Genomic DNA, 17,253 nt, shown 5'->3' on the forward strand with positions numbered 1-17,253 from the left:
AACCTTTTGGCTGCTGAGCCTTCTTTAGGTGTTACAATTGAAGACGTTTAAACATCCAAAAGGCTGTGTTTGTTCCTCCTACTTTTCATTGAGGAATTAACCTTTACTTGTTCGACTTGGATTAGTTGTTAAATGAAAGGATTTAGTAGAAAAAATATTTGTATCAATTTAGGGCCAAGAGGACTCTGCCCCTGATCTAAATCCTTTGGTTAAGTAGCTTCTACTTTGAAGTAACATATAAAGGAAACTTTCATAAACATAGAAACAATTTAATTAAATCAAATTTTAAATTCCAGTTGTATTGCAGCTAAATAGATGGTAGGAATTCTGAAACTTAAAAAAAAAATTATGAAGTTAGGATCAGGAGAAACACGGAAATGAAAGTATTCATGTTGTAACATTTTTTAATTAAAATACTTATTTCAGCTCAACATTGTGTGAGCTCTTTCCCATTGTTTTAAAGGGATTTAAGACAATTATATAATCCAAGTTACCAAAAAAAGTGCTTTCTCTAGTTTATGATTATTTACCATTCAAAATTAATTTCTAAAAACAAATATCTGACAACACTCCTTTAGAATTGTAAAAAAATATGTTTACGGGGGGGGCGGCATGGTGACGCATGTCCCATGTTCAAGTGGATTTCCTCCAGGTGCTCCAGTTTCCTCCCATAGTCCAAAGATGTATTGGTAGGGTAATTGGTTTCTGGGAAAACTAAACCTGGTGTGAGTGTGTGTATGTCTGTGTCTGTGCTTGACCTGTGATGGACTGGTGTGTTATCCAGGGTTTATACTGCTTCGTGCCCATTGCTTGCTGGGATAGGTCCCAGCTCCCCCACCCTCTCACCACCCTCAATTGGATGAAATGAATGGATAGATGGCAGTTTAGTGGGCAGCAGGATAGCTGATATCAGTGAAGAAGCAGTTTTAGGTCCCATAGTCCAGACATCAGACATGTACTGAGCACCTAACTTTGTCTAGGATTCTCCAAGCAGCAGACGTCAGCTGCTGAGGGTAAGATGGGCTTGAGTCAGTCAGGTATCCCATCATACAGTATACTGTACAGTGTAACCACTGGAGCCACAATACTTTGGTTCTGCCACTGTTGTAATTTTAAGGATTGTATCACTGGGTCAAATTGATTAAAAAGTGGCAGTTTCAAATTGGGATATATAAAACAGTGCAGTCAAGTCTATTGTTTTAAATGTCAAAATACCAATATTACACAAGTTTGATACATACTGTACCATTTTAAAATTTGGTTCCTTAGCTCTGTGCAACTAATTTCCTTCCCAAACTAATTTCTTACATAAAACTTTGAGAATCAAAGATTTCAGGAGCTATGTTTTCTGAAGACTTTGGTTAGCCTGGAAAGTTGAATTTAAAAGCAGCAGTAAAATAATAATTAATTAAAAGTATAATATAATTGAAAGCATAAAAAGAAAAAGCAGGAAAAAGCACAAGTATTGATTTCATCTCTCACTTTTGTGTTGCATCGTTAGTACAGAGAATTATGATTACTGATGTTTTTTGGAGTAACACTAGGTCTCATGTCAGTTTACAAAAGGTTATTCAATCAGTAATGGTTATCTGTCTAACATCACTGATCATCTGTATTCCATTAGGTCATGTCTAAAACATATCAAAGCCACATACATATCAAGAGTTTGAGATTCTTTTCATTTCAATAAGAAGTTACCAGAGTTCTTTGTTGTAACTCCCTAATTATTAACACTGGATAAGTTCAAATTTTCTGTCATCTAGAAACCCATTTTCTTTAAAATGCTACACTCTACATGTTTCTCTTCCAGTGTTATGCTCTCTGATTTCAACAAAAATGGAATCCAGCATTCTTATGGTTCCCATATTTCACTACAATCAACCTACAAAACACCTGAAGAAGGCTCCACGGCCGAAACGTTGTGTTTTCTCTCTTCTCTTTTCAGCATGGAATAAACCGATTACTTGTTCCTTTGCAGCCTACGTATGCTGACGCAGCTACCCACCTGAAATGTTATATTTGACTACTGTACAGTCAGTACAGTCAAGTTTGTAATATAGAACAGTCTATATACAGTGCCTCATCAAATCTTGAATATACAAACGCTATTAAGAGGATAAATGTAAAAAGCCAAATGAATTAAACTGACAAACGTTTAATTGTTTAGAAATCAAGTGATACTGCAAACATTCAAAATAAAATGAATACAGTCACATATGGGCAATGGCACACATTAGTTTACACTGTTACGTCTGTTCAGTATATCTTTATATATGACTAGTTAGTGCAAGTAATGAATTCTTTTAAAAATTAACTTCCTGTGGGGGAATAGAGTGTAAACCATCTGATTAAGGTTAGGATAAGGGAATGGGGGTAAGGTATAGGTTTTTTAGCATTTGGATAAGATTAGGATTTGAGTTTTAGCTAAGTTTATTTTTGCAGCTATTCCTTAATTGTTGTAAGTCTGGCCTTTTATCAGACAGGTTGTTAGTGAATTGGTATTGTCCTCATTACAAGTGCTAAGAAGTCGTTGACAGCTCCATCATGGTATAAATGATTAAACTCAATTTAAGCTAATAAAATAATTCCTAATAATAAGATACATTCTGATGTATTATGATTAAAATCTTTGTGTACTTGAATGTATAGCCATTAACAATTGTTTAGCAACCTCTAACAGGAATACCAGAGGATAATACCTGGCACTCCAAGAGTTTTATATAATCTCTCAGATAGATTCAGTAAATTCTGACCGCTTTATCTGATTCAAATGTTTAATGAGCCACACACTGTTTAAGATGGTAGCATGGAATGATTTCAGACTGACACTTTCCTTTTTCTTGTGACTGTTTTTATTAACGAGACTCACATGTTAAATGGAACTGAAGCCCAGCCCAAAAATGCATTAAATTTGATGTAGATCTTATAATACAAATATAGTAATAATCCTTGCATTTGTATACTGCTTATCATCCTCAAGGATGATGTAGACATGTGTGCCCCCGCTGTGCTAGCATTCTGTACTTTGACATGATCAATTCGTGGCGTATTTCATAAAAAGCCAACTTATTTAACTAATTTAAATATTCAAAAGTAGTGTGGAGGGGAACAGTCAGATGACAAGTCTAAGTGGAAGGGTGCAAGGCAAGGTGTCTTTGAGTTTAGAGGATTTAAAAGGAGATCAGTCAATTGTTGAGGAAAATATGTGGATCTAGCTTAATACATATTTGTTTTCTGCATGAAAGTTTTAGTGTTTCTTCTTATACTAGCAGTATAAGTATATCGTCTTATGTGGCTCAGTACATAATAGTGAAGGGATGTATTTTTGAGATCGGCTGTGTGGAATTCTCTAAATGTTGTGGAGGATAATATTATTTTCTAATGATAAACTAGAGTTTTTGTTTGATTATCAGAATTCATGTACCTTGTTATATAAAATTACTGAGGATGACAGCAATGGCAGATCAAGATTAAATTTAGGCTTAAATTAAACAGTTTGGTACAAATGGAGAGGAAGAAACATACTTAAGATTTGAATTAAAATAAATAAATTAACCTGATATTACTATTTCATATGTGTTCTGTCAGCTATTATTTGTGATTTTATGCAGATCCCTCTATCTGAAAAAAACCTTACATGGCTTCCAAATATGTGTTTCTGGGATTAATTAGTTTGTATAAGCATTCAGTCTTACAAAATGAAAGGCAATAAAGGAATAAGACCAGTTTTATCTTTGTGTTAATGAATCACCCCTTAACACTTTCAAGTCTCATGACTGTCAATTCATTGTTGCATATTTTTAAATTAAGTTTTAGATTTACAACCTTCCTCTTTCATTGCCCTAAATATAACAGCATGTACTGTACAATGTAACATACTAAATTGACAGGATTAAAAATTAACCACAATTTGTTCTTGTATATTAACTGTCTCCTACCATTTGTTACCACAGCTGAGTGCGAACACAAAGTACACAGTTCCAGTGGGATGATCACCAGCCCCAACTGGCCAGACAAGTACCCGAGCCGTAAGGAATGCACGTGGGAAATCACAGCCACACCAGGACACCGTGTTAAGATAGTGAGTACTTTGCAGACATGATTAGCACAAAGATTATTAGATTTATTGATTTTTATTTAACAACCTCATATGCAAAAGCCTGCATAGGGCTGATTTTCACCTGCATGTTTCAGATTAAAAACACTGTAAATCATTCATTGTGACAGATCTCACAAGGTCTGATTAATCTCTTTTTGTGAAATCATTCCTCTGGGCTCTCCAAAACATTTGAAGCCCCTGTATCATAAAGACAGCATTTTGGCATAACAGGGTCAATGTTTGTTTGGGTTGGGCTGGAGAAGGAAAGTCAAATCTGGCATCCAGCTGCGAACATTTGAGTTGTGCCAGGACTCAGATCAATTAGATGATATCATCCAATGTCTCAGGCTCCTGTAGAGTTTAAAGGGATGAGTATACCAGGGAGTACAGCATATGATGAGCTAGTTTTGGTGAGGTCACTACTCTGAGCTTTCCAGAGTATTAAAGAGCTTGTTCAAGGGATGCCTTCTGTTTTAGTTGGTTTGGGTAAGGTGACTGTGTGTTTAAATGTGTACCTAAGACAGTGGTTCAGAACCAGGGTTCCAATTACAAATACTACACATTGTTAAATATATAAATGTGTTTAACATTTTTGAAAGTATATACTGGAAAGAAAACGTTTCGAAAATGGCAGAAAGGTACAGTAGGTTATTATAATTACTGATATTCTTTTCATTAGAAATTCAGAAAGAAAAAAAATGCATAGGTACGCCTTTCTTTCTACATGATTTGGTTTTGTGATTAAGACATTTAAAGGCTTAAAATGGCCTTGGAGTTTTTTTTCTTTTTTTCCCCCTATTTTAGAATAATTTGTAATAAACCTAATGGTGAGATAAGGGAATCCCTTCGTCTCCAGTGCTGGGTGTGAGACTGAAAAAAAGACTGTTACAAAGTCATTCTTTCAAATCCCATTTTTTCCATAGATTTACAGTAGGTATGCACTCTTCTTCAAGGACAGCTGTTCATGTAAAGTACATTCAGCTTCAGGGCCTGGCTGGAGTCCAGAAAGGATTAGGCAGATTAAGACAGCTTTACCGTACTCAACAGTACATGCACTATTATTTTCACAATGTTTTACTGTTTTCCATTTATTCATTAGAAAAGCTGCCTATTAATCTTTTACTCTGCACCATTTGAGAATTAATTTCATTCCCAGGTTACAGGCGTGGAAAAGTTTTTACTTGAAGGTGCATAAATTATTATAAGGATAATCCTTTTTGTGTATATTGTCTTTAAAAGCAAACATCTCAATGTGCTGCACATTACTACTGATGTATTGTTCATTTAAAAAGGGTGGGATTAGTATGAGTACACAATGAGTTGCTAACAGGTTTGTAATTAATGTCTTAGCTGCATTAACAAACATTTGCAGGTTTGTATGTTAAAATGCACATGTGCTCAGGTTATTGCCTCTCTGGCTCAATAAAATGGAAAGCAGATCAGACATTGGCTCATAAGTGACATCCACCTAGAATAGAGAGCGTTAAAACTAATATTCAGTACTTATAAAAACTGATTGCAAATACAGATCAGATAATAACAGATGAGAGACAAGTGAACCAAATTACACAGTTGAAGTAACATATTTTGGATATATTGTTGAAATCGGGTAAGGATATATATAACCCTCTAACACCATGGAATCAGGCCTATTCAGTGAAACCTGGCACAGGCTAAGAAGCTTAAAATGTTCACCTGAGGTAGGACCATGTCCCAAACATGAGAGGGAGAACACTTGTGTCATCTGAGGTAATCCTCTCAAAGCTAATTTACTTTTCAGTAGAAATATTCTATATCTTCTCCAACACTCCAGGCACGAGTGAATATCAAATGAATCTTGAGTTTAACCATTTTTCCAAGAAATACATTTAAAAAAATCTTCACAAGTTTAATAACAAGGGGTATGCCACTGTATACGCCTGCCTACAAAGCGAATGTAAAAAGTAAATATAATTCTAGTTTTCTACCGAACAACTTGGTTGGTGAACATGATTCATGTTTCCCATAGTGACCAGGCTTCTGTATGACCACTGTATTTTCTGAAAATGGAGTATGGTCTGAAATTCGAGCAATCGTTAAACATTTGCATTCAAGGACACAAATCTTTAGACCATATGTGAGTTGATTTCCTTGGGTGTTTGTGCCTGTGGACACTAAACAACTTCTCAGTTTTCATTATGTTATATTGTAAAAAATCCAGGGGAAGAGGGAAATGTAGATGCTGAAAAGGAAATAAGAAAGAGATTAAATAAGGTGCCATTCCCACCACCAATCATGTTGTATTGCTCCTCATGAAAGTCACACCATCTTGTGACATTTCTTTTAGAGCGACACAAATTACCACTTGTATACCTCTTGAATGTAAAGTGGAATATGATTTGTGTACCACTGGCCTCCTTCATATTTCTAAATTCGGTTTCTGATGAGCTACAGTATAAAGATATATAGAGTATGCCAATTTATACTCAAGAGCACTCTAGGTATGCATATCATATACTTGACACTAATGTCAAGATAGAACCCAAGCAAGTAAATGGCTGTCTGTCCTTGATGACATTTTCTGACATTACTTTCAGTACAACATTGTTGACTCTGAAATATATATTATACAGTTCAAAGGAGCTCCAAAGAAATTGTTCACCACCTATCCCTCAAATAGTGCAGTGCATTGAATGTATTGAATTGGCATTTTTGCACTGTTACACTAAATCACCTCACAGTCTCACAATGTTGGATTTCCATCAGTTTGGTCCCCCTGAAGAAAGCTGTCCAAGACATGAATTTCATTGATGATCATGAGAGCCCAGGAATGTCTCAGTGACAAAGCTGCACCATTTTATAATGAATGCATTTGTGCGTCTGTGGAGCTGTGGTAGAAATGTGGATGTTGAAGGGAGCAATATTGAAAACAAATACTCTTACCACTTGTGAAGCACATTTAATGATAAATTCACACATTTTTTATTAACATGCACTTTAAAAAAAAATCAGATGATACAAATCAGCAGGGCATTACTGTTGAGTGTTTTTCAGTGTTTGGAAAGGCCAATAAAAATCTACACATTGTATGGTTAAATTTTATTTTGATCTCCATCAATATAACGACAGTTGGAACATTTCTGAACTTCAAACAAACTTTTTGATTGCCCAGTACTGTATTAATACACACAGTACATATGTTATCTATCATACTGATTTGCTACTTTAATACACAACTCTTTTGAAATAAATCATATATATAATATTAATCCACCTTTACATTATTATCTTTAAACCTCTATTCTACTGTGCAGTTCAGAGCAGGTTTATTATGATGATTGCATGATTTCATTATACCTCTCCATGATAAACCATTAGCCTTCATTATAATGGTGCCAGATGATGCTGATTAGGTGTAGAGTAAAACCAAGGAAAATAAAGAAATCGTTCTCCTGTGTTTTAATAAAAAGTGAGCAGACGAATGCATTCATATGGTGCCTTACTAAAGCATTCGCCCACTTTTAATGATATTCCAAGAAAGAGGGAAATGCAAAAAGTAAATATAAATGACACTGAAATCTGTCTTTCCATTTCAGAGCTTTAATGAGTTTGAGATTGAGCAACATCAAGAATGTGCCTATGACCATCTGGAGGTGTTTGACGGGGACAGTGCCAAAGCTGCAATTCTCAGAAGGCTGTGTGGCAGCAAGACACCAGATCCTGTTATTTCAACTGGCAATAAAATGTACCTCAAGTTTATTTCGGATGCTTCGGTACAAAGGAAAGGCTTTCAGGCCACCCATTCTACAGGTCAGTTACCATGTAGAAAGTGTGATATATAACTGTTTAATGAGGGCAATGTGTTTGTACATGTGTTTTGCTGTGGTGTAGACCTCCTACTTTCTGAAATCTATAGCAACTCTTTGAACATGTGTAAGAATCTGATAAATTCTTAATGATTTCCTGCTGTGGAAGAACCACATCATTGTCTTCTTTTTATGAGGTTTAGTTGTCATTTTCTACATGTACTGTATGTAAAGAATATTTTTTTGCGAAGGAACAAGTGTCCTGAAGAAGGCTCCAGAGCCGAAACGTTGTGTCTCTTCTTTTCCTTTCAGCAGGGAATAAACCTTTACCTGTTCCTTTGCAGCCTATGCATGCTGACGCAGCTCCCTACTTGAATGTTTTGTTGTTGTCTACAAAACTCTTACCACCAATAAAACAAAGAGATTTCCTCATACATAAAGGATTCTATTGCCACCTAGTGGCAGTGCTATAAACAAAGTATTATACTCTTGTTAAAATATTCCAAATGTTGAAGAAGGCTCCACAGCCGAAATGTTTCTTTTCCTGTCAGCATGGAATAAACCTTTATCTGTTCCTTTATATTCCAAATATGTTTATTTTTTTATCTTCATATGTGGGGTGTATATGCAGTTATACATATTGTGCTTCTTCTTTTCTGTTGTTTCATGGAGTTTACACTTACACCTTTGCAACCTTTGCATACAGATGTAGCTCCCCATTCAGAACCATTTGCAGCAAATCACTCTATTACCATTACTCTACTTTTGATAGGATAATAGTTAAAAAATGGATTACTGGTCAGACTGTAGGTATAACAGACTGATTTGCCTTAAAACTTGCAAAACGACTGTCCTTTGCTGATAAGTTGGATTTAATATACACAAAATAGAATTAAAGGTATAAGATCTGTTTTCTAGCATTCTGAAGCAGCCAGAGCTAATTCACATTTGTATATTTCAGTAATTCATTGTGACTATTGCTTGCTCATTAAAACCCTATCATCCTAAATAATAAGCACGACAGCATACTGCATATTATTGCTGTAAAAGTAAAAACAAAAATCTCTTGAAAACATCTCTTTACTTTTTCTTACATATGGAAAGATTTGATTTGGCATTAAACACAGCAGGTAGATGGCGGTTAGCCTTGAGCTTTTAAATAGCTGTTATTCTTTTTTTGTATTTCTCTCTTTGTGACATTCAATTTCTGTAAGCACTAAATGCAGTCTGTACTGTAGAGTGTGAAAGATTGACTTTAACTGCAGCTTATTCCCAAGAATACATTACATAATGAATATGATAATCTTTTGCCTCGTACTTTCAGGTCAAAGTTACTCGGCTACCACAGACTTCTCCTCTATCCTCCAGTTTTTTAAAGACTCACTAGATGAATGTCCAGTCATCAGCAGTTGTCTTGTCCTTGATTTTCATATTGTAGTTAGTCCTGAAAGCAGCTTACAGTTTTCTCACTGATAGGGAAATATCTTTTTTCCACTCATGAAACATTAGGGATACTAAAAGACTGTATGTTATATCCAGATGAATAGTAATCTCATGTCTCATGGTGAGGATATTAATACAGTTTTCAGTTCTTTCCAGAATATCAGCAATATCTTTAAGTGGCACCATAATTGTGTACACTAATGCATACTAACAAATCCATGTTTGTGTTGTGTGCAAATTACATATGGAATATATATCAACAAGAATCAACAATTGTAGTATATTTTGGTTGTGTTTTGTTGGTTTTGACACCCTTTTCCTTGTAATGCCAGAACTAAGAACTAAAAATCTGTGATTGTAGAAGAACAAAATCTTAATCGTGTTTGTTTTCCTGTCATAATGTGATTTCTTTCTTCTTAGAAGATAGTATTAAAGCAATCAGGAAGAGAATAATGATACAATCAAACCTAACCTTCTGTATCTCCAAAATGTAATCTGGTTTGATTGTGGCTTTTAAAGTAATCTTCATCAGGAGCCAAGGGATTCTCTTGGCAGCTATTTTTAATTACAGTGGTAGAACCTTTAGATAGCAACAGGCTTGGATACATATCCTTGCTACTTGTTACTACAGCAAATTTGTGCTGCAATTGTTCTGAATCTACAGTATTTCAGTATATTATCAGATTATAACAGTACAGTACACTTGACTGTTTAGAAAGAACACATTTAATGAGGACAAACCTGATTTCATTACAGTGGTACATTGATATTAAACTATGATTTCTTACTGTTATTGTATTTTGTTATTATTTGACCCATAACAATTAAACATTATCAGGACATTTGAATATTTTTGCATAGGAATGACTTTTACCTTCAAAATACTTTGGTGGATATCTTCTACGGGCATTTTACTATAAACACTTTTTCCTCAAAATATCCCACCTCATCAGTACACATAGATGCACATAATTTTGGTTCTATATTTCTCAACTTTAGAATTGGATCCCTATATATATATATCAATTCAGTCGTATTCAACAAAGTACACTGGTTGCAGTTTTCTTTTTCCTTTCAGTGAGAGACTGATTATTTCAGACAAACGTAATCTGCCCATAACACTATCCTTCATTACAAACTAGTCTTTAGTAATCATTCTCCACAGGGGGTTGATTGTAAGAAATATCTGAATCTCACTTTCATATCACATTTTTAAAGCACTGATTAACTACTTACTTATATGTGGTGATATTTGATGTGGAATTCAGAATAGCTGGCATCTACAAAGCAAAAAATGAATGCTAAAATTTGGGCTTTCGCAGATCTCAGTTGCATTTTGCCTTTGCTGTCCTTCAATTTTGCCTGTTGACTATTGTTATTCTGCTTTCTCCAACCCTTGTGAACCACTTACAACAAACTCCTCTTCTGCTTTCTTTCAAAGTACCCGTCTTGAAAGAACCAGACAATCTCCTGACTTGTTACACATTTTCCAGGAGTTTCCTTGCTGGACAGAAATATTTGGATTTTTCCCTTAGTCTGAAAATTGTGCAGCGGACTTGAACTGAAACCAAGATTTTATATTTTTAGATAGAATTTTCCATTTTACTACTCAAGAAACAACAGTAGAAACAATGACTTTCTTTCAATGCTGGCATGAAGTGTACTCCTTCCGTATTTTTTGTGTTCTTAAACAGAATGTGGAGGAAGACTGCGAGCAGAGACGAGACAGAAAAACCTATACTCCCATGCACAGTTTGGAGACAACAATTACCCAGGACATACTGACTGCGAATGGGTGATAACAGCAGAGAACGGCTATGGAATTGAACTCACTTTTCAGACTTTTGAAGTGGAAGAAGAAGCAGACTGCGGTTATGACTACATTGAAGTGTTTGATGGGTTTGGCAGCACATCTCAGACACGTGGGCGATTCTGTGGATCAGGGGTAAGGCCTTAATGACTATAACATATAATGACCAGATTTATAAATCATCTTTTCATTAAGTGTTAGGTTAAGTATGAATATATATACAGGGGTCAACACTCTTGTGTGTTTTTATTTTTCCCTAAACATTGATTGTGTCATAGGTTTACTTCTTATTTGGGTTGTCACATGAGACTTGGAACAATAGTTTTGAAGTGTAAAAAGTCTATGTGGAAGATGAAAGAGGGTTATAGAAAGCAGTAGGTAGGGGAGGTTTACCAGATTCTATTGAATTCCATTAGCATTGTTCTGCTTCCAGACATAATCACTAACATAAACGCATACTGTAACTTGCAAAGGTTTTTTTCTGCTACATCACAAATTGACAACATTTGTCACAAAATTGACAAGATTGACAGAACTCTGTTGTGCAATACAGGTGAGGGTTGTTTACAGAGATGAGAGTTACTTACAAAGCTCTATTAAATATGAAACATTACAAGGACTTTTCAAAGTTAGACCATCATGCAGTAAACAAAACAAAAACTTCATAAATAACTTATGTATTTTTTGTGTGGAAAGGTTGTTAAATTATTGCATTTGTTTTTTTGCAGCCCAGAGAGGAAATCTACTCTGCTGGAGAAACTATTTTACTTCACTTCCACACGGATGACACCATCAGCAAGAAAGGATTTCATATACGATACACAAGTACAAAGTTTCAAGAGGCTCTCCACACCAAAAAATAAGCTGAAAACCTCACCATGAATAATATATTTTTAAATAAAATAATCTTTCTATTGGTGGAAAGAAAAACATCTGAAACAAATAAAAACTGAATAAAACTGGTTTATTCCATGTACAGGAGGTCATCAAAGATGAATGCAATCAAGGCATTGAGAAAGTGGCATCAGTGCATATCCTGAACTCAAAATGGTGCAGTCGGTGATCAGTAGAAGAATTTGATGCCTCAAGATTTCAGTAGCAAGAAAGACATTGAAAAGGGACCATGTGAAGTGGCCAGGCTCCATGCTATTTTCAGGCCAATAAATTTGTACTTTCTGCACAAAATCCTGAGCACCATTGACTGTCAGTTGCAAGTATTGGATTGGATTTGGGTCATGTGATGAAGTGCACAATCTAATAGTGAAAGAAACATTACAGTTACACGTATTTTAAAATAAACCACCGAGGACTTTATTTTTTTACTGTATTTGTAATATTTCTTTATTCTTCCAAAAGATATGAGCGTTTCTCTTGGATTTTTTTTGCGAGCTCACAGAATTTCACTTTGCTCTCTCTGGCAAAAGCTTACCAAATAAATTTGTTTTGAGGGTATATTTTGTCTTGAGATCTTGAGCAGAACAAAACCATAAAATATCAGATTAGTAGCTCTTTAGGTTTTAAAGGTGGTGTTGCCATTGATTATAAACTGGGAAGTAATCCAGTAGCATGCCAGTGATTAGTTTGCTGCAGGACGTTCAGAATGCGACAATGCTATCTTTTATCAAAAGGGTGATACCATGGTAGGATTGTACGCATTATGGTCCAGCTCCAGGGTCCTGGGTTTCAATGCCGCTTGGGGCACCTGTTTTTATAGTATTTGCATGTTCCTCTGGTTTTCACTCACTTTCCAAGCATCATGCTGTCTGTATCTGATTGGCTGCTACCTTGTTCCTTCCTCTGTGGCCCAGCAATGGACTGGTATCCAAACCGAGGGGAGAGCAGCTGTGTGTCCCCTGTCCCTGTCCTGCCTTGTGCTCTGCCTTCCAGGAAAGGCTCCAGCATACTGCAGTCCTCACCAGGAAGAGTGGCTTACCAATGGATAGGTGTCCGCCAAGCTGAATCTTCTTTGAATTAATAACTAAAACAATATTATTTATATATATGAAAGATCAAGGCATTTTTGGTTGTGAAATCAGTATTTATGAATAGCTGCTTTAGGCAAATGTGATGTTTCAGTTGTTTGAATTATTATTCAACACTATCAGTTTTGCCTTTAATGCCCAATACGTTGTTTACTGAACTGTCTTTTGCAACTAAAACTGTTGTTGTTATTATTATTATTAATGTAACATTGAATGGGTGCATGCATTAACGTGAGTCTAGGAGAGTGTGATATGCACTCTTTCAATTGCTTCGGATTTGTGCACATGTCAATCACAGTGAAAAAAAAAATGGAAGCATTGCATCCTGTTTGTTGCAAAGGTGTCCATCCATTCTATATCAATTTGCTACCATAATACCATGCTCTTTTTATGCACTTAAAACTTATAGGAAGTTAGAGGCTTGTAATATCTATATATTGTGTTCTCCATGGCAGGGACCATGTTAATCTATTAAAGACATTAGCCTTGGTGACAAAAAAAAACAAACCATCCTAAATTAATTAACTTTGCGCTATTGGCTTGGCTATTACAGAAGATTAACAATGGAACACTGAAGAAATGTCACTATCCATCTGCTTCGAGATCAGAGTTAAACGAAATGTTTGGGATTGTGTTTTGTACAGTTGCCTAAAGGATATAGTTTTTGGATGTCTGAAACTAAGCATGTTGAGAAAGGACAGTTGCTGTCGAAGGGATTTCCTATGGTGCTATTCCATGTATAAACAACTTTTTGATTTAATAAGCCAACAACCTGCAAAATCATGTATGAATGTGGAATGACGACTGGCTGCAGCCGAAGAACAAAGACTCAAAGTGTCATCGCATTGACAGCACTAGTCCTGTGGAACAACAACTATTGCCTTAGAACAAAATGTATATTCTTGCACTCGTTTTTGTAGATATTTGTTTTTTTTTATTTTGATAAGTTTAAGAACTTGAAGATTTTATTGTAAAAAAGAATACATGAACAGCTTAAGAAGATGTCCACAGTCCCAGGGCATCTATGTAACTAGAGTATGTTGTGACCCAAAGTGTTGTTCCTACAAAAAACATTCAATGTATGTTATGTAAACAGGACCATATCTGACCTTTAGTTATGGTGTATATACATTATGTATGTTGCAAGGGGGTTGGGTAGGGAGTGAACATATGTGGTATGGTCAAACAGTTCCTGTTACTGTATGTGCCAAGTTCCACTTGAAACTATTTCACTGTAGTTTTATGTTACTTTCTCCAATGTTTGTTGCCTGATGTTAGTGGGTTTTAAAATAAGTCATTAAAACCTCTGTCAGGTTGACATTAAACAACTGTGTCACTGAGAATATTCTTGAATGTCACCTCATCACAATCATTTCCATTGCGACTGGTTTCAGAATACGGTTAGTATTTGTGCACCATAAGGTCACTGACAAATTAAATGTTCAGGTATAAACTGGTAGAAAAGAGACGTGATGGAAGCTGCTATGGACCGTAGCCCAGATTTGTTCTAAAAAATACCAAAAGAAAGGCTTCCCTGTTGTAATTCTCTTTTGTAACCTCCTCCAATGTCTTTATTGTTTACACTGAGTCTACTAACCTCTTCCAAATTTGATTGGAGTTCCATGCTGGAACAGAGAGGAACGATTGAAACCTTAGTAGGAAAAAATGTGCTGAAGAACATCCATATCTGAATATGGAAGAAAGCCAGAACCACAAATACAAGGTCTTACATTTAGCCCATTTTATCTTGAAGAGCTTTTAACCATCATCTTGATTCGTTTTGCATGACTGATTCTTCAGCTGCACTCGTGTCTGACAGCACTCACAGATGGAACAATGAGAACGGGTTCTCGTTTAGCACAATGCGGTGGCGATTGTGGAGGACTAATTTCCAACTGATCTTTGCGTTATTTCCGAAGGGCTGAATAGGTACTCGGAGCCAGTCATTTCCTCTGTCATTTTTTATAGTATTACACGAGACAGAAATATATGTAGGCTTGCTTCTTTTCCATTTTTATATATTTGCTGCACAATTAACTCCATAATCAAATACTGACATTCTGCACAAAGAGCTTATGTTAAATTGCTTAGTTAAGCTTGACAACAAACATCTGTTTGCTTAGCAGCTAACAATATGTTTTTCTCCTGCTGAAGCAGAAAGCACAGTCACAAGTTAAGGTGAACAAATTGTATTGAGTGTAGTTAACAATAGTTCCCCCTACACTTCCGTTGATAGTGGAACTGCATCAAAAAACATAATGATTCATCTGTCTACTGGCTGGCATAGAAAAGAGGTTTGTGACAGTTTTAAGATTAAAATCATTTACTAAGCAGAACAACGGTTTAAAATATATGACTAAATGGGAAAGGTCTTCAGGCACAATTAACAGATTATTTACACATTAATTGTGGTATGCAGCTGCTTTTGCAAATTGCCTCATTAAAAACTGTAAAGGTTAATGAGAATTATTTTTCTGATTTTGTGACCAAAAATACATCTAAAATGAAAAGGTCATACTTTTGTTCAGAGTGCCACCTACTCCGTGAGTACTGAATATTTAAAACAGTTGACAAAACCATTCACATCATCTTAATAGCAAAGAGGACTAGGTTAGAAGAAAATAATTCCTGTACTTTTAAAGTTAAACAGGATAATAGTCAGGCATGCGTGTCGTGTTGAGGAGACAGAGCTGCTCCTTCACAAATCTAAAGTTGTTGGTTCAATTCCAGGGATCTCGGTGTGGAATTTGTATGCTTTCCCAACCTTCCAGAGCATTTGGTTCATCTACATTGTCCCCCTGGAGTTTGATGTATTTCATGTGACCTATGATGTTACTACATCGTCACAAATGACAGATCAATCCATTTTATCCAATACAGGGTTGGAAAAGAGCCAGAACCGATCCCGGCAAACAATATGTGCCATTCAGGATGCACCCCGGATTATACAGTAACAGGTTAGGCCAGTCCGATGCAGGGAACACACAGATACAAAAGCACACACTAGGGCCAGTTTTCCCAAAAGCCAATTAACCCACCAGCATGTCTTGGGACTGTAGGAGGAAACCTATGCGATCACAGGGAGAACATGTAAACTCCACACAGACAGCTTTCCAGAATTGAAAACAGGACCCCAGTGCTGTGAAGTAGCAACACTAGCCACTGCACACAAAATGACACACATGATAGGTACATAGTTGGGCACGTTGATCAATAACTTTCTGAATACATCACATTCTTAGGAAATGTGTTTAACGTTCACATTATTCAAAACAACTTTTAAAAGCCTTTCGATGTTGCATTTTGCATGAAGCAAAATGTTATTATCTAACATTTAAGTTTGGGAGGAAGTCAAATTTTAATCTTGCATGTAGAATTGCTAATCTTGCTTGCTCAACTGTCCCTGAAAAAGCAGCTCTTCACCCTCTAATTCTCCATGGAAAACAACCATCTCTCTGCACCTGCTATGCTGTCTCTGCTCTTTTCTTTCAGTTCTCCTCCTGTCGTCAACACTGGCTGGAACACTGATCAACCACAGCTGCAGGGTCCCTTCCTCCTTCCTTCCTCTTCTCCTAATCCTGCTCTCTCCCTCACCCCCCCCCCTTCTCCTTTTCTGGTAGAGCGTGCAACTCAGTGTGCCTGCGGCCCCAGGCTATTTTCATTGTTTCCCTTAGTCCTTATGTTCACTGTTCCGGTAACACCCACCCCAGACTCTGACACTTGCTCAGCCCCAAGAGTGGGAGCACATGGCCTCAGTCTGTCCTGCGTCCAGGCCACCTCTTTCACAGGCCTCGCCAGCACTGTGCCCATACCATGGCTGTGGCCCAGGTTGCTATGGAGTTGGGTTTCCCCACATAACATCAGTGTGTTACATTGATGTTATGTGGGAAGCGCTCAGCTGTCACCTGTGCATGGGAAAGATGGAGGTCTAGAAGTGGAAGAAAAGAGAGATGGTACATAAAGCCCAGTAAAAGAGGAGGAATGGAGAGCATACATCCCTTGATTTGAATTCTGGAGTTTTAACTATATTTTCTTGTTTATAATTTTTATTACTTCCCGCCAGTGTCTAAAAGATGAAAATATTCTGTCTACATAATCATCTAGGTTTTTCTCATAAGGAGCCTCTTCAAACTT

At 36.3% G+C, this 17,253-nt stretch overlaps 1 protein-coding gene across 5 annotated transcripts in view; it reads left to right on the plus strand.

Annotated features, from left to right (window-relative positions):
• The window catches only part of tll1 (tolloid-like 1), a 99,813-nt gene extending 85,366 nt beyond the window's left edge, over positions 1-14,447 (plus strand). For all 5 annotated transcript variants that reach the window (XM_088636169.1, XM_088636151.1, XM_088636178.1 and 2 more), the window contains 4 exons: positions 3,954-4,081; positions 7,675-7,888; positions 11,022-11,272; positions 11,866-14,447. In XM_088636169.1, the coding sequence (XP_088492295.1) occupies positions 3,954-4,081; positions 7,675-7,888; positions 11,022-11,272; positions 11,866-12,000 (728 nt within the window). In that variant the 3' untranslated portion in view covers positions 12,001-14,447. The remainder of the gene's footprint in view (positions 1-3,953; positions 4,082-7,674; positions 7,889-11,021; positions 11,273-11,865) is intronic.
• The last annotated feature ends 2,806 nt before the right edge of the window (positions 14,448-17,253 follow it).

Source organism: Lepisosteus platostomus, chromosome 1 (genome assembly GCF_059453375.1).
Source record: "Lepisosteus platostomus isolate fLepPlt1 chromosome 1, fLepPlt1.hap1, whole genome shotgun sequence".
Lineage (NCBI taxonomy): Eukaryota > Metazoa > Chordata > Actinopteri > Semionotiformes > Lepisosteidae > Lepisosteus > Lepisosteus platostomus.